The following is a 19,206-nucleotide window of genomic DNA, read 5'->3' on the forward strand; positions in this document are numbered from 1 at the left end:
GCTATTGATTATCCAATGATTGTTTTAACTTTTTCTAATTGCGAGAAAAAAAGGGAATAATAGGTTTCTAATGGGTTATTGTAATTTAGCTAATCAACATGCTAATTGAGCAAAATCTCCTCAGGATAGAAATCTGTTCTCTGTTAATTTTCACCTTCCTCTTCGAGCGAGATCAAACGCCATGCTTTCTCAGAGACAACATTTTAAGTGATTGAGTTGGCTTGTCGACCAGCTTGGACGGCGTCCCACTAATCAATCAATGGTGAGCAATCGCTCAGCCTCATTGAAAAGCTAATTTAAAGGTATCTTAAAGGTTCATATAAACGGTTACATCTGAAGTGGTGACATTTAAGTGCCATCACATTTTAAATGAAGTCATGAATATTCATGTCTAGTGCGTAAGCACACAAACACATATTGTGAGCGTTTATTTCCATATTCTGTAAATTAACTCACTTTTCCATAGGATTGTATCTTTGAACATTTAAATCACTTTTGTTTGGTACTGGCACACATCGTGTAAGTAGCATATAGACCAGCCCAAGCCTGGATTTGAGTCCATGGTTCCACCAACAGTTAGTTAATTCTATGTAACACTAATTGTTCCAGTGAAGACAGTTTAGTTGACTTAAGCCATTTGAAGGATGACATCACTACACAAGGCTGCGCTAGCTGCAAACTACCTCTGTTTCCTGTGGAAAGTTACCATTCATGTTCAGGCTCAGGGACACAAAACAGATGTGCAGATGGACATCACATCCCGCCATACTTGTCTCCACCTGCTCTGGCAGGGGCTGTTGGTGGCCTTGGTTTTTATGAAGATAGAGCTCTTCTAATCAGTCTGAGCCCGTGAGTGCCACCATGCCGTGGGCAAGGCTCTATGCCAGCCTCTAATGAGGTCTGTGCCACTTCAGTTTCTCTCTCTGTCATCAACTCTGGATCCAACAACATTAAGTGTTTTCTGCTCTGCATATAAGCCTTGTGTTTTGTATCGTACTATTGTTATGACATTGTTATTGCATGATCTAACGTTCGTATAACTGATTATAAGCCAAGTCACATGGTCCATCTGTCATTACAAACTAGCCTTCACAGTATTGTATATACAGTTTTAGTCGGAAGTTTACATACAACTTAGCCAAATACATTTAAACTCAGTTTGTCACAATTCCTGACATTTAATCCTAGTAAACATTCCCTGTTTTAGGTCAGTTAGGATCACCACTTTATTTTAAGAATGTGAAATGTCAGAATAATAGTAGAGAGAATGATTTATTTCAGCTTTTATTTCTTTCATCATATCCTAGTGGGTCAGAAGTATACATACACTCAATTAGTATTTGGTAGCGGTGCCTTTAAATTGTTTAACTTGGGTCAAACGTGTCGGGTAGCCTTCCACAAGCTCCCCACAATAAGTTGGGAGAATTTTGGCCCGTTCCTCCTGACAGAGCTGGTGTAACTGAGTCAGGTTTGTAGGCCTCCTTGCTCACACACACTTTTTCAGTTCTGCCCACAAATCTTCTATAGGATTGAGGTCAGGGCTTTGTGATGGCCATTCCAATACCTTGACTTTGTTATACTTAAGCCATTTTGCCACAACTTTGGAAGTATGCATGGGGTCATTGTCCATTTGGAAGACCCATTTGCGACCAAGCTTTAACTTCCTGACTGATGTCTTGAGATGTTGCTTCAATATATCCACATCATTTTCCAAACCGTAGTCTGGCTTTTTTATGGTGGTTTTGGAACAGTGGCTTCTTCCTTGCTGAGCGGCCTTTCAGGTTGTCGATATAGGAGTCGTTTTACTCCAGCATCTTCACAAGGTCTTTTTCTGTTATTCTGGGATTGATTTGCACCAAAGTACGTTCATCTCTAGGAGACAGAACACATCTCCTTCCTGAGCGGTATGACGGCTGCGTAGTCCCTTGGTGTTTATACTTGTGTACTATTGTTTGTACAGATGAACGTGGTACCTGCAGGCGTTTGGAAATTGCTCCCAAGGATGAACCAGACTTGTGGAGGTCTTGGCTGATTTATTTTGATTTTCCCATGATGTCAAGCAAAGAGGCACTGAGTTTGAAGGCAGGCCTTGAAATACATCCACAGGTACACTTCCAATTGATTCAAATTATGTCAATTAGTCTATCAGAAGCTTCTAAAGCTATGACATCATTTTCTGGAATTTTCCATGCTGTTTAAAGGCACAGTCAACTTAGTGTATGTAAACTTCTGACCCACTGGAATTGTGATACAGGGAATTATAAGTGAAATAATCTGTCTGTAAACAATTGTTGGAAAAATAACTTGTGTCATGCACAAAGTAGATGTCCTAACTGACTTGCCAAAACTATAGTTTGTTAACAAGAAATTTGGGGAGTGGTTCAAAAACGAGTTTTAATTACTCCAACCAAAGTGTATGTAAACTTCCGACTTCAACTGTAGTACACATAGTAATTACCACACACTCTCAATTAAACTGCTGCCAACCTTTAGATAATTGCATTTTTCCTATTTTATTTATATTGGATTTTATCATGAATGATTGTGTTCCCCAACTTGGCGTAATTAAATGTGTAAATGACCTGTTGTAGGTATTAGCTAGCCACTGACACTTATTTTATTGCCCATAAGAAGCAATGCCCATGCCCTGATTGCCAAACATATTTCCTTGAATTAATGTGGCTATTTGACAAGGGAGCAGTCCAGTAATGTGTGGACTGGAATAAGGAAATTCCAATTACAACAACAGCTGTTGGGAGACGAAGTTGCTGGATGTAACAAAGCACAGTGTCTAATACACCAGCCAGTCTGTTGGGCCCTATATTGATTACTGTTTTGTTGATGGACCCCGGGTTACTTCTAACAAATATACTTTCCCTCTCAATCATCTCGGCCACACACAAAGTAAAGATTGAATCAATGAATCCATTTTTTGTTTAGAAAAATTTATTTAAATTCAATTGAGTTGGAATGCATCCATTTTAACCAGCTCTCTATTGAACTGCAACCCCCTGAGGATCTGTATGAATGTGAATGCATAATCAAGGTACTGTGGGTCCATGGCCCTGGCCGTCTCCTGTTGTGGAGGAACACGTTTCTCACGTTTATTATGAAAATCTCACAAACATGAGGGAGAGAAAATCCTATCTGAGCTGTGGATTAACTGATGGAAATCGAGGGTGGCAGGCAGACCTCATATTTTCCGCTACTCAGTTCCCTGTGTGCCGCATACTCAAACAGCCAGCTACCGGAGCTGAAATTACTAGAACTGATTAGACATTACAATGCAGCAGTATTCTCTTCTTGCTCTGACCGGCCGAGGTCAGCCAGCCTGCTTTATCACCCTCCATTTTCCCCCGCTGAATAAACGCTTTGTTTATGGTCGGTGGATTGGCGAGCTATGCCCCACCAGTCCTCTGTATCCTCAGCCTACATCAATTTGCATAGAACCAATAAAGATGTGATGCTCATAACGTGCATTCTCTGTCTCTGTGAGTTGTATTATGATGCTGATAACGTGCACTCTGTGTCTCTGTGAGTAGTATTGTGATGCTCATAACGTGCATTCTCTGTCTCTGTGAGTAGTATTGTGATGCTCATAACGTGCATTCTCTGTCTCTGTGAGTAGTATTGTGATGCTCATAACGTGCATTCTCTGTCTCTGTGAGTAGTATTGTGATGCTCATAACGTGCATTCTCTGTCTCTGTGAGTAGTATTGTGATGCTCATAACGTGCATTCTCTGTCTCTGTGAGTAGTATTGTGATGCTCATAACGTGCATTCTCTGTCTCTGTGAGTAGTATTGTGATTCTCTGCAAAACGCAGAGCTGTGTTTGTCGTATGGGAAGATTGATGGTGATATAGTTAGAGAATACAGCCATTTCAGTCTAATTAAAGTTTCTCTCTGTGGCTGAGCCCTTTGTGTAACGCTCAGGGAGAGGGATCATTGCTCCTAAACCTATGAGGCTTTACTCTAAAAGCAATTTAACGGCAGTCTAATCTGTATCACAAACATCCCTCTGACAATTTACTGGTGCCAAACTCCAGTGCATGATGCCGGGTAATACAACATTTCAAATCATTGCATAACTCTATTGACATGAGGGGTCCAACTGTAAACTGTACATTTGTTACCAACGAATACAAACAGATTTCTCTAGTTTAACATCTTTGTGTCTGGTGGGACCAGAAGTTTAAAAATAGAACAAGGATGAAGTGGCAGAGGCTAACAGGTTTTGATTTTGACCATCATATTTTAATGAGTGTACTAGATGCAGTATTTGGACATCCCTCTGCTAGCTGGTTTAACACCGTATCTTGTTGTTTCAGTCTTTCTGGCCTAGGACCGCCAGATACAAAAAAACAACAGTGTCTGTATGGGCAGCATTAACATTCAGTGAGTTTATAATCATGTGCTGTAAGTCACCTGGAAATGGCAATGTGTGTCTGCTAATGTTCATTATGACTGATAATCACCAGACTAATGACGGTTGGCCTGTGTGTGTGTGTGGTGGACGGCTTTCAAGATCTGAGTGCTTTGCTCACCTTGGGGGACCTGTGTTGTTGATATTGTTGTTTTGGTTTTATTATTTGTGCTGTGAGTTGTGCCAGGGGTCTTTACCAGTTCTTTATTTCCCGGTCACTAGAATATAAAGGGTTTAAAACCTCTGAAGTAATGTGACTGTGTAGTCATAAACCACACATCAGTTAAGCTGCTACTCTCTACAGCAGTTTGGGGAAAAAAATAATGTGGCCTTCAAGGTTATTTCAAAAATAAAAAGATGAACTTAAGCATGTTCCTCAGGCAGCCTAGACACTAGCAGCCAAGTGTCCCCCAGCCCAATCCTGGTCACTGACCTTGTGTGGCAGGACCATGGCGGAGCCCCCGCTGATGCCGACGATGGGCACGGCCGTCTGCAGGGCAATGAAGTCCAGGATCTGTGCCACGGCTTCCGAGCCGATGTTGTCTTCAAACACCACACCATGTACGCGGTTGGCCGCCAGTGTGTCACAGATGCGTGTGAGCAGGGCCCGAGGGTTGGTGTTGTTTACCAGCACTGTGATGGGATTCACCTCCAAGGGCAGGTCCATAAAGTTCTCCCTGCTGAGACGCCCCTTGATCTCCTGCTGGTAGGCCGAGCCACTGAACACCACCGCCACGTTGACTGCTGGCAAGGGCGTTGCGAAAGGCCGACCTTGGCACCAGGGGGCAGTGCAGAGCAGCAACAGCAGCAGCAGCGGCCACCACCACGGGGAGTCGCTCAAGCGGCCTAGACGAACGCCCATCTCAGTCACCTACTGCCTGAGAGGGGACGAGGGTGGGGATGAGAGGAGGAGAGAAGAGAGATGGGTAAAGACATTTATATTAGATACATGGGACCGTTTAGTGTCATTTGTGCAATGTTGTGATAATGCTTAGTAATCCCTCCAGGCAAGCCAACCAAACCAACTGCCTGTAGTTTAGAGACATTCTAGCTTCATCTGTGAGTCATGTGCTTCATGTGCAGGTGTGTCTCTATGTAAGCGGCCATGAGTGGTGGGTTGGGTCAGGTGGATGATGAGAGACCCAGGTACTATTTTCTGTGTGAGTGTTTGGCGTGCAACACAAGGCAGTGAGCAGGTTGCTGTGCCTGCGGATGGCAGCTGCGGCCCCACTACTGTTGTACTCTGCAGTCGAATATAGCAGATGGTGCCTACTGTTTAATACAACAAATGGAGAACAAGGATTTATCATTTATCTCTCGTTATGTTTTTTCCCCCTTTGAAATAATGCTGCAGAGCTATTCCAACTTAATCTGCAAAACGTCTGAATGCATGGGTATTATGTGCTGTGAATAGGTGGAGACCTGGTTTCGGCCATGGAGGCTTTTTTTCAAGGCAGCTACATGCAGTATTTCTAAGACATTGTTTCTGAAAAAACCTTATGTAACTTAACTTGGATGACAGTTTTCCCTTAGATGAGCCTTTGAAAGGAATTGATAAGATCAGTGTTTAAAAACACTGCATTGCTAATAGACTTCAATGCAATTTTCCCAAAGTACAGTGACACAGCGACAGTAACAAAGTTTGTTAAGGGATTCACTTTTAGTTTGAAATCATAAATCCTACATTCATGTTCCAGGTAATGAATAAATGATCAAATCGACCAGAAACTCTTTAGCTTGTTTTGATCTTCCAGATATTTATAGCTGTAGGGCAAAGTAGATTTTTTTTTAATGTATTTCACAATGCAGTTGAATGGAGTTAGATCCTACAGCATTACATTCACCAATCCATTTAATGTCTGGTCAGATACTGTGTCCCTCTGTCAGACAGAGTCATCCTCTATGACTTATCTGTCACACTGCCGCCTGCATGCCTGACTCTGTGTGGTGTGTGTGAGTGTGAGTGTGTGCGTGTGTGTGTGGTATCCTGTCAAGGGGACCTGATTTAGCATGCGTTTGAATCACAGTGGGGTGAATACAATGTAATCCTCAGTATTCCTTGGCGGGTGTCATGGCCCACAGCATGATTGTGTCTCCCTATCAAGACATGTAGGATAGCTGGGGACCCACTGCAGTCCCCCATTCCTCAACCCCTGCCTGATAGAGGGAATGGGACGAGGGGCTTGTGTTAGCGTAGATGGAGTGTACCAGTAAATTGGCGGTGACGTTCCCATGGGGTAATTGGTTGGACTACGTGATAATATAATCTCCACTCTGAAAAGCTGCCTCCCAGAGGACCGTAGGGATTTCTGCATCCCACTGTTCGTCAGGGACCTACCATATCAGCAGCACATGGCTGAGAAAGGACCATTATAGATTGTCATTAGTAGCGGAGCAGCCTAGAATACCAATGATGCTATGGCTGCTGAGAATGGAAAGGCATTATGAAAGTTGCTAGATATTAACCATGTCAAAAACATGATGGATTTGTTGTGCTGATTGACATATATATTTTCCTTTTATGACATCATTGCTGAGTTTCCTCTGTCATAAAAATAGGCAATATTTCTGTCATTGATCATGCAGGCTGATTGATAATCCCTTAAATTGTTAAGAACACAGAGCAGGAATGTATTGCTTCCCTTCAATTACATTATCCATGTCTTAACCGGCCATTGGATGATGGAACACGTTAGGGTTAATGTCTTTGAGGAGGATCTCATTAAAAGAGCTTGACCTTCCACATGTTTAATCAAGGCAGTGAAACAGCTGAGGTGGTTGTCTGAAGGTCACCTACATTGGGGATTACTGTGGTAAAATGGGGATGTGGAATTAAATACAACAGCCAATGAGTCATCATCGACTTAATCAGATGACTTATGTTTGTCGATATGCCCCCTATTACCAAGGTGTATTCCAAACAGAGACACAGAACAGCTATCGGGAGGTAATTACAGCACAGTGGAAACATTGATTTGACCATCTAGCCCAATTTCACCTTGCTGACAACAAAAGTGGAACTCACACTACTGTGATTTGCTATAACGCTGGGCAATATAGTCATGAAACCTGTTCAAAGTTGTTGAACATTGCAGTCGTTCTGTAGCTTGGTCACAACCCAAAGTCTCCAAAACACAGGAAAGAGGCTTTTATTACTGTGCTACATGGAGCTAAATCCACCCCCAAACTCGTACAATGGCTTGAGGCTTTATTCCAATGTTAGGGATCAAAACTCACTGTGGATATTTATTTTAGTCAGGGATATTGTAATGGAAAATGCACGTCTGAGTACATCATTTACACTGTATTATATGTTGATTTTTTTTCAGATCACAGTTTATTTGGTTCTTAATAAGCCTGGTTGTAACAGATGAGTGGTAAATACTGTAGTTTGGGACCATGGAAAAGAGACAGGTTGCTGTTTACGTCATGATGCAGTCATGACAAGCTAGTTTTATGACTTCTGTGTCATGTTGAGTCAGTAGAAACAAACAAAATCCCACTGTGAAACTAGTGAACATGAACATAAGCATACTCTATTACAATATATCTATGATACTCTAAGTATGCAAACAGTCATTACTGTGAGACATGCCGGCATAGGGAGAAGATGTGCCTGAGAGCGATTTTCCCCAATCTACACAGACAAGAGATAATTTGTCTTCTACGCTATGACCTCTGTAATCTGGGGTTGGATTTTGGAATGCACTGCCATGTCAAATTCTTTGCTCTCTAGAGATGTAATCCACTTTGTGAATCTGCAAGTCCCCAATTTTCAGCGCCTGGATTTGATATGTGTTAGTTGTCTGCTCGAGTTTTCACAGCTCCAGCTCCCAGCCTCCTATCAGTGGGATGTGTTCAGTTTAGCGACCTCTCTCTCTCACTTGACTCTGCCCAAGTCACCGCTGGCTGGCGAGAGGGCCCACAGACCAGATTAGATCAAAGCTTCTGCCACTGTTCCAGTCTGGCACTTAGAAGGGCTCAGACCGTTTCCCCATGCACCGTTACTACTGAGCAAATCCCTGGTGCGACTGCAAAGATTATGCCATGCCTTTTTAGAACTGGCATCCAGCTAAAAGTGTTAGGGAGAGGGAGATGACAGAGTAAAACAGATACCAGATCTAACTATGTGACAGTTGATATTCTATCTCTGTTTAATGGCAGACAGTCCTAACAGAATCCTTCAAGATCTTCACCTTGGCTTTCAGACCCGATGGGTTTACAATGAGGAATTGCTTATCCCCCTCTAGTGGGTGATTTGGTAAAAGCATTTCCCTTAGAATATCAGTTGTCCTCTGCTGTTTCCTTATGAAAGCAGAGAAGCTAATTATTTCTGTCTCTGTCCCACTTCTCTTATGTAGTCTGTGTGAGAACTGTCTCTACTCTAACACATTTGACTAAATAACAAGGGTCAAGGGGTTACATTTGTTATTGTAATAACACCTGCCAGATGTGTTTTGTTTTGTCTGGACAGGCCTGAGAAATTAAATTATTTTAGTTTTACACCTTTTCAGCTATTCCTTTGTCCTAAAGGTGATTGGTTGAAAGTCAGCTGAGATGACACATTTATTTATTTACAGTGTTACAATTATCACATCTGTTCAGGAGCCTCTGCTCAGACATTTGACTGCATTCTCCACATGCCCAATTCCCACCCCTGCTCAATATCTTAAGACCATAGTCGGACAGTAAGTACATCTGGTTGTGTGTGTGTGTGTGTGTGTGTGTGTGGCGGGGGGGGTTGTTGTTCTTGTCACTGCTGAAGTAATGGATCATTTCGTATTCAGAGCATGAAACTGCTGCTAGGACTTACACCTGTCTCATCCTGGGCACAGTTTGATCAATGTGCTCCAAGCCTTGGATAGGCATGCTGGCGCCTCGTGGCTCTCTGCTGGTAACTTTACCTCTTCTCTTGCTTTTCATCAATGAAACATCAGCTGACCAGCCCAATGTTTAATACCTATCACATTTTAGACTTGAGTAAGGAAACCTTATGATTTGTAGGTCTTCAACAATGGATTAACATGAAAAAGACATACTTACATAAAATCCTATTAGAATTCCTTTATAATAAACCCATTCAAGTCTAATCAGTATAAATCTCCTTTTCATTCCCATATATTATGCATGTGTTCAGAATTAAGGATTAGTTTAACCCTACACAGCGTAATTGACAATTTGACCTTCGCTAATGCAAAGACCGCCAACTAATTCATCCGATCATTATGGTCACAGTTCATTTCCCATTCACCTGTGATTATGGGTTTAGCTAAACCATGAAGATAAAATACTGTCATTCTAATCCCAAAAAATCCATTACCTTTCAACTAATCTGGTAATTCATGAGCATTTTGAGTACACTTAAATAGGAATAATAAAATGCTTTTGTGAATACAGTGAATCGGCTTCTTCCAGTCATGCACTGTCAAGTAAATTAGAATCAATTAGGCTTTTACTGTTAACCACTGAGTATCCTCTCAACTCCCATTCATTGACCCTCACTGCTACCGTGGTTTCCAGACTTTGTTTAGCTCGGATCTATCTAAAGAGCTTTGTGGACCATCTGATAAACAAAACAATACTTGTAGACAGAACCCAGGCTTTAGCTGCGACCCAGGAGGATATAGCTGCAACCCAGGAGGATATACTGTAGTTGCGACCCAGCCTGGGTCCCAATCTACCATCTGGGGAACACTTAACTAGTCAATTGCCAATAACATGGTTCCCTCATTGTGATGTAAAGTAATGTAATATCAAGCTGGATCTATAATCCTTAGTGCCAAAAGCATCTGCCTCTTTTTTCTCTACTTTAGACAACATTCAATAAATGCTATATTGCACATCAAATAATATTACCTACATTCCTGGTACTACTGCCAGCTATACAGGGATAAAACAAAGCACTCTGAGAATATTTTGACTTGGTATAGTCAATAGTTTAGTTCACAGAAGTATTACTGTTAAGTGACATTTGTTTCCTGCCTTTTCAGATGGTGACCAAAATATAACAAGTGGGGGAAGCAGCTTTGTGATAATAGTGCACACTGCTAAAAAAACAGACTACTAGAGTAGCCACACTCACAGAGTGTTTATATTCTATTTCCACTAACAGAACAACATGGTAGTTTGAGAGTTAATATTTTCTCTTAACGACAACTTAGCCTTTAGACACACTGCCTCATCTGGAAGGATGTGACTTTGACATATCTGCCATGTCTCAAATCAGACACATGCACCTGCTTATCCCCTCCACCAAGATGTAATGGCTTGTATTGTTGTCACATTTTATTTAGGTCAATATTCAACTCAATTTTACATCCCGATGCCAGGTGTCACCACAATATTGGATGCAGTGCAAGGTGAGTCCCTCTCAGCTGTGACACTATGTCTGTCATCTGGTGATTTGATCATCGTGGGCCCTAGCGGAGCGCGGACAGGGCATGTCAACCTGTCATATCCCTGACACCTCCCTGTAGATTTACTTCTTTAGTCCTGATGAAATTATTCTCCATATCATGGCCTCATAATAAACTGGAGCTATAGGCTGTCATAGTAAAAATGTATCCTACTGTCCAATATTCAGCCCCATGTTCCCTCTACCCTACCTGCTTCCATACAGTGAACTCTCAGTCTGATACACTCAATGATATTAGTTTATGTCACCATCCAAATCAAGATCCCTGCTCTGCTTTGCTCTCCTAAGCCATGAGCGTGCTGGACATATTTCAGACATGCTGTTGCATTAAGTGTACATGACAAGTGATTGATCTGCCGTGGAATGAAAACCCGATAAATCTGAGAGTAATGATCTCTCTGACCGTCTCTGCCTGGGGGGGATTTTTGGAGATAGGTTTCTCCTAACATGCCTGTGCTTTAAATCAGAAATCCACAGGTAGTGGGCAACCCTATGCCGCCTCACTTCTTGTGTAGTGTTTTCACTTTGAACGAAACAATGGGTTCGAGCCCTGAGCCTTCTAGGCTAGGCGTGTCTTTGCGCTACTTGAATGGCCCTGCTGCCCCAGAGCTGGAGAGGAAGTAATTTACAACCTAACTTTACCACTGCCAGAAACAAACACAGTAGATGAAGCAAACAAACATATTTCTATGTTCTTGGATCTGAATCAACTCGACCCCAAAAAATAAAAAGAAGCGAGAAAAAGACTGCTCAAGACCAATCCATAAACCGGAAAAACATTGGAACTGCCCTATCCCATCTGGACATAATGCTGTTCATTGACTGTAGCTCAGCATTCAACACCATAGTACCCTCTAAGCTCATCATTAAGCTTGGGGCCCTAGGGTCTGAACCCTGCCTTGTGCAACTGGGTCCTGGACTTCCTGACGGGCTGCCCCCAGGTGGCAAAGGTAGGAAACAACACCTCCACTTCGCTGATCCTCAGCATTCCCTGTTCTCCCATGACTGCGTGGCCACGCACGCCTCCAACTCAATCATCAAGTTTGCAGACGACACAACAGTAGTAGGCCTGATTACCAACAATGACGAGACAGCCAGCAGGGAGGTGAGGGCCCTGGGAGAGTGGTGCCAGGAAAATAACCTCTGACCCAACGTCAACAAAACAAAGGAGTTGATCGTGGACTTCAGGAAACAGCAGAGGGAGCATGCCCCTATCCACATCGACGGGACTGCAGTGGAGAAGGTGATTCCTCGGCGTACACATCACTGACGATCTGAAATGGTCCACCCACACAGACAGTGTGGTGAAGAAGGCACAACTGAAGAAAATTGGGTTGGCCTCTAAAACAAACTTTTACAGATGAGAGCATCCTGTCCAATTGAGAGCATCCTGTCGGGCTGTATCGCCGCTTGGTACAGCAACTGCACCGCCCGCAACCTCAGGGCTCTCCAGATGGTGGTGAGGTCTACCCAACGCATCACCGGGGGCAAACTACCTGCCCTCCAGGACACCTACAGCACCCGATGTCACAGGAAGGCCAAAAAGATCATCAAGGACATTAACCACCCCAGCCATGGCCTGTTCACCCCTCTATCATCCAGAAGGTGAGGTCAGAATAGGTGTATCAAAGCTGGGACCGAGAGACTGGAAAAACAACTTCTATCTTAAGGCCATCAGACTGTTAGATAGCCATCACTAGCCGGCTTCCACCCGGTTACGCAACATTGTACCTTAGAGGGTGCTGCCCTATATACATAGACTTGGAATCACTGGCCACTTTAATAAGGGAACACAAGCCACTTTAATAATGTTTAAATAATGTTTACATACTGCTTTACTCATCTCACATGTATTTACTGTATTCTATTTTACTGTATTTTAGCCAATGCCACTCCGACAATGATCAATCTAATATTTATATATTTCTTAATTCCATTCTTTTACTTGTAGATTTGTGTGTATTGTTGTGAATCGTTTTTAGATACTACTGCACTGTTAGTGTCACGTCCTGACCTTAGTAAGATGTCATTTTCTATAGGTAGGTCAGGGTGTGACAGGGAGTGTTTTGTATTTTTCTATGTTTTCTATTTCTATGTTTGTGTTCTAGGTTTTCTATTTTTATGTTGTTGTTTTTTGGGTTGATCTCCAATTGGAGGCAGCTGGTCCTCGGTGCCTCTGATTGGAGATCATATTTAAGTAGGGGTTTTTCTTCCTGGGTTTTTGTGGGTAGTTGTTTTCCGTTTTGTCTATGTACCTGACGGAACTGTTGGCTGTCGTTTTTGTTATTTTGTTTAAGTGTTATCATTAAAAGGAAATATGAGCACTTTACACGCTGCGCCTTGGTCCCCTTTATACGACCCATGTTACAGTTAGATACTACTGCACTGTTAGATACTACTGCACTGCTGGAGCTAGGAAGACAAGCATTTCGCTACACCCGCAATGAGATCTGCTAAATATGTGTATGTGACCAATACAATTTGATTTGAATACATTTTGAAAGGTGGAACAGTGACGCTGAAATGGTCACGTTCTCATGGACTGGTAACACAGGAGGTTGGTGGCACCTTAATTGGGGAGGACCAGCTCGTGGTAATGGCTGGAGCGGAATAGGTGGAATGGTATCAAATACATCAAACACATGGTGTTTGATGCCATTTCATTCTCACCGTTCCAGCCATTATTATGAGCAGTCCTCCCCTCAGCAGCCTCCACTGACTTACCAGTCAGTAAGTGTTAGGTTGCGTGTTTAGCCTGCTAGCTACGTTAGCTGCTAACCTTAGTGTGTTCAATGTTCAAGCTAGCTAACAAGGCTACTTAGCTAGCTAGCTAACATCTTCTGTATTTGGTCTGTTTTGTACTCAAAGGAATCTAACAATGGCATCATTAACCTACACTGCACAAACCCCCCAATGCCTTAATTTCAACTAACTAACATTAGCTAGCAAAAGCAAGATATCCAGATTGTTGACATGATAGTGTTTCATTTGTAGATAACTAGCTAGATGGTCAACAACATTTTCGGCCCAGGTACACCCCAAAAAATGCATGTATGCATAACATTTGGTAAAGTAACATCACACAAACATGTATTTTCAGTGAGATACTGGTGGAGACGGTCTGATTTCGAGTGAATCTGAGGCTGTTCAAATTGTGGTTGTGCAAACCCCAACACTGAAAGAGAGGTAAGAAATGCTGTATGCATTTTCTGTTATGCTTTGTGATTCAATAATTATTTTGTTGTTAATCGACCAAGGTAAGCAATGCTGTATACATTTTTCTGTTATGCTTTGTGATTCAATAATTGTTTTGTTGTTAATAAGGTATAGGGGGAAGTATTTTCATTTTCGGATGAAAAGCGTGCCCAGAGTAAACTGCCTAATACTCGGACCCAGAGTCAAATATTTGCATATTATTAGTAGATTTGAATAGAAAACACTCTGAATGATGTCTGTGAGTATAACAGAACTCATATGGTAGGCAAAAACCTGAGAAAAATCCAACCAGGAATTGGGAAATCTGAGATTGTAGTTCTTCTTTTGAATGCCTATCGAAACTACAGTGTCTGTGGGGTCACGTTGCACTTCCTAAGGCTTCCATTGGCTGTCAACAGCCTTTAGAAACGTGTTTCATCCTTCTCCTGTTACTGGGCAGAAAATAGGAGCTCAGTCAATGAGTGGAATGTCTTGGACCAGTGAGTTGTTTACTGCGCAGGCATATTTGGCACACCGCTCATTCTTTTTCCTCTGTAATGAATACGCTATTGTCCGGTTGGAATATTATCGACGTTTTATGTTAAAAAGACCCTAAGGATTTATTGTAAACAACGTTTGACATGTTTCTACGAACGGTAATGGAACTATTTGACTTTTCGTGTCTGGATTTACGCTCGCGCGTTATGCCTTTGGATAGTGATCTGAACACACGAACAAAATGGAGGTATTTGGACATAAATATGGAGTATTTCAAACAAAAATAACATTTCTTGTGGAAGTAGGAGTCCTGGGAGTGCATTCTGACGAAGATCAGCAAAGGTAAGAGAATATTTCTAATACTAATTCTGAGTTTAGTTGACCCCAGAACTTAGCGGGTATCTGTATAGCTGGCTTTGATGGTTGAGCTATGTACTCAGAATAATCTGACACAGCGGTTGCATTAAGGAGAAGTATATCTATAATTCTTTCAATAACTGTTGTAAATTTTATCAACGTTTTTGATGAGTATCTTTGTAAATTGATGTGCTCATTCACCGGAAGTTTTGGTGGGAATACATTTTCTGAACATCACGCGCCAATGTAAAATGTGGTTTTTGGATATAAATATGAACTTTATCGAGCAAAACATACATGTATTGTGTAACATGAAGTCCTATGAGTGCCATCTGATGAAGATCAAAGGTTAGTGTATATTTTAGCTGTATTTTTGGTTTTTGTGATGCATGTCCTTGCTTGGAAAATGGCTGTGTGGTTTTTCTTGTGAAGTTTGTGTCCTAACATAATCTAATTTTATGCTTTCGCCGTAAAGTCTTTTTGAAATCGGACAATGTGGTTAGATTAACGAGAAGTTTATCTTTAAAATGGTGTAAAATAGTTGATTGTTTGAGAAAATGAAATTATGAGATTTTTGCTGTTTTGTATTTCGCGCCATGCTATTTCACTGGCTGTTGATAGTGTGTACCGCGTCCCATAGAAGTTAATTGACCAAGGTAAGAAATTCTGTATGCATTTTATGTTGTGCTTTCTAATTCAATAATTGTTTTGTTGTTAATTGACCAAGGTAAGAAATGCTGTATGCATTTTCTGTTATGCTTTGTGATTCAATAATTATTTTGCTTGAAATTGACCAAAATAGTTATCTATGATTACCTGTTCAGCACATTGCCTACCTATATACAGCATTGATTCCTACTTAGTGTGAACTACCCACCAGAACGGCTGAATGAATATCCACAGTGGTCAGTCAAGTAAACAATGGTTAATCTTCATGACGTATTGGTGGACTATTGGCCATCAAGTGATAGGCTGGTTACATTAGGATGTTAGATTGGTTACCGCAAAACACCACATATTCCATCCATATTATGTTATCAAAATCAATGTTTATATGGCATATGCACAGGATACAGTGGGATGTATATGGGAATTGTACCGTGTACTATTGAAGTAAAAATGTATCTTATGTTTTTCCACAGTGCCAACAACCCCCACAGACAGACTTGTCCCTCTTGTCCCACTACCAACCAAGCAAGAATATCTCCAGAAGCATCAGTGCTAAGGGCTTGGTAGGAAACTTTTGTTAATACAGAATGGCAGACTGTAACGGGCGTCATATGAAGGGGATAAAGGCGTAGCGTGTTGAGTGCTCATCGTAAATTTTAATGAAAATGAACACTGAATACAAATCAACAAAAATGACAGCTGACAGTTCTGTCAGGTTAATCTAACAAAACAGAAAACAACTACCCACACAAACCAAGGGAAAAAGGCTGCCTAAGTATGGCTTCCAATCAGAGACAGCGATAGACAGCTGCCTCTGACTGGAAACCATACCCGGCCAAAACATAGAAAACAAAAACCTAGAATGCCCACCCCCTATCACACCCTGACCTAACTAAACAGAGATAAAACAGCTTTCCTAAGTCAGAGCGTGACACAGACATTACGCTCGTTACAAGTATTACATAGTAGTATATTACCTACCCTCTCTCTCAGGTGAGACCATGGCCAGTACATTATTACCTACATCCTCTCTCTCAGGTGAGACCATGGCCAGAATATTATTACCTACATCCTCTCTCTCAGGTGAGACCATGGCCAGTATATTATTACCTACTTCCTCTTTCTCAGGTGAGATCATTGCCAATATATTACCTAGCTTCTCTCTCCCAGGTGAGACTATGGCCAGTATATTACCTGCCTTCTCTCTCTCTGGTGAGACCATTGCCAGTATTACCTACCTCCTCTCTCTCAGGTTAGACCATTGCCAGTATTACCTACCTCCTCTCTCTCAGGTTAGACCATTGCCAGTATTACCTACCTCCTCTCTCTCAGGTTAGACCATTGCCAGTATTACCTACCTCCTCTCTCTCAGGTTAGACCATTGCCAGTATTACCTACCTCCTCTCTCTCAGGTTAGACCATTGCCAGTATTACCTACCTCCTCTCTCTCAGGTGAGACTATGGCCAGTATATTACCTGCCTTCTCTCTCTCTGGTGAGACCATTGCCAGTATTACCTACCTCCTCTCTCTCAGGTTAGACCATGGCCAATATGTTACCAAGCATCAATTCATTAATGGTTAAATTCATAAACGGTGCATACGTTCTCACTATAATTAACTCAAATTCCATAAAAAAAATGTTATCAAATCTAAATCAAAGTTTATTTGGCATATACACAGGATACAGTGGGGTGTACGGGAATATGACATTGCATTTTACCATATACTATTGAAGTAACAATTCATTTGATGATTTCCCACACGGTGCCAACAACCTCCAAAGACTGACTCGTCCCTCCTGTCTCACTACTAACCAAACAAGAGTTTCTCCAGGAACATCAGTACAAAGGGCTTGGTGGGGAACTTTTGTTCATACAGAATGGCAGACATTATGCTTGTTAGAGTATTTTACCTTTTCCTGCTGAAACTTGAGAAATTAACATACAATTACATTGGGTTAGAATTAATACTATGAAAATTTGGTTCGTAAAGGCCATTGACACTTGCGCTAATACAGTAAGTGATTCCAATATTTTATTTGAAGTCAGTTAAGAACAAATTCGTATTTACAATGACAGCCTAAACCAGCCAAACCCGGACGACGCTGGGCCAATTGTGCGCCACCCTATGAGACTCCAAATCACGGCCGGTTGTGATACAGCCTGGATTCAAACCAGGGTGTCTGTAGTGATGCAGTGATGCAGTGCCTTAGACCGCTGTGCCACTCAGGAGCCCAATACATGTCAGTGATATGATTTTTTTTCTCCCATCAGCATCAACACTGACGTAGTAACAGAATCATGGATGACTGGGACTGTTTGCTGCATGATAAAAGACTGACCACATAAATACATCTCTGTTATGTAAAAATCCCCATAATTCATCATTTAAAAAAGTTAATGTTTTCATACAACAAAATGGGACAATTACAATGACAACTGAACACTTAAAACAATAAAACACACATACAAGGTAGGACATATACAGCTATCTCCCAGCTCCCAGGCAAAAAGCCTTTATGTTGCCGCAGCGGATCACGAGAGGCAAGTACTCGCCACACACAGCAGTTTGGAATGACGACCATGTTGTTAGGTCCCACACCTCCAGGCCACAAACTGTTAAGTGCTACTCCTGGTTCCCACCTTTCACTCCCTACTAGGAGGTCATCAGAGCAAGTATGACTGCAATGCATCCTTACGGCCCTGCCACAGAGGTTCAATTCTCAAATAAGTCAGTGTCACAAAAGTGTCCTTGATGTTGTGCTGTAACCAGTTTAACATGTGTCATGCTAATGTACCATTCTGTGACATGATGGCCAATAGTACACTAATATGTCTTGCAGATGTGCCATTGTTTACTTGACTGACCACACTAGTTATTCATTCAGTCGTTCTGGTAGGTAGTTAACACTAGGTAGGAATCAAAGCTGTATATAGACATGCAATATGCGGAACAGGCAAATATAGCTAACTATTTTGGTTGATTACCAACAAAATAATTATTGAATCACAAAGCATAACACAAAATTCATACAGCATTTCTTTCCATCTAAATCAGACCGTCCCCACCCATATCTCCCTGAGAAATACATGTTTGTGTGATGTTACCGTACCAAATGTATAGCTAGTTGTATTTTTTGGGGTGGTCCTGGGCCAAAAATCCTGTTCACCACCTAGCTAGCTAGCATTATCATCTACATGCGAAACAATCTGCATATCTAGCTTTAGCTAGCTAATGTTAGCTAGCTGAAATAAAGGCATTGGGCATCTTGTAGGGTTTATGTAGTGTAGCTACATGATGCCATTGTTAGATTCCTTTGAGTACAAAGGAGGTTGTTGGCAAAAAAATACAGAAGATGTTAGTTAGCTTGCTAAGTAGCCTTGTTAGCTAGCTTGAACACTGAACACTCTAAGGTTAGCAGCTAACATATGGATTGGTCAGTTTATGGATTGGTCATGAGCCTTCATTTTCTTGCTTCTTTGTCTCGTTTGGGGTCGAGTGGATTCAGATCCAAGAACCGAGAATGATGCTTGTTGGCTTCACCTGCTCGGTTTGTTTCTGGCAGCTGTAATGTTAGGTTGCAAGTGACTTTCACTTTCGCTCCAGCTCTGGGGCAGCAGGGTCGTTCGAGTTGGCGGGATTAACAC

At 41.8% G+C, this 19,206-nt stretch overlaps 1 protein-coding gene across 1 annotated transcript in view; it reads right to left on the reverse strand.

Annotated features, from left to right (window-relative positions):
- Positions 1-5,299, reverse strand: part of LOC106601437 (glutamate receptor ionotropic, NMDA 2C) — a 46,640-nt gene extending 41,341 nt beyond the window's left edge. Inside the window, exon 1 of the mRNA XM_082971471.1 lies at positions 4,858-5,299. Coding sequence (XP_082827597.1) covers positions 4,858-5,286 — 429 coding nt within the window. The 5' untranslated portion in view covers positions 5,287-5,299. The remainder of the gene's footprint in view (positions 1-4,857) is intronic.
- Positions 5,300-19,206: the final 13,907 nt, after the last annotated feature.

Source organism: Salmo salar, chromosome 03, assembly GCF_965601325.2.
Source record: "Salmo salar chromosome 03, fSalSal1, whole genome shotgun sequence".
NCBI classification, from domain to species: Eukaryota; Metazoa; Chordata; class Actinopteri; order Salmoniformes; family Salmonidae; genus Salmo; species Salmo salar.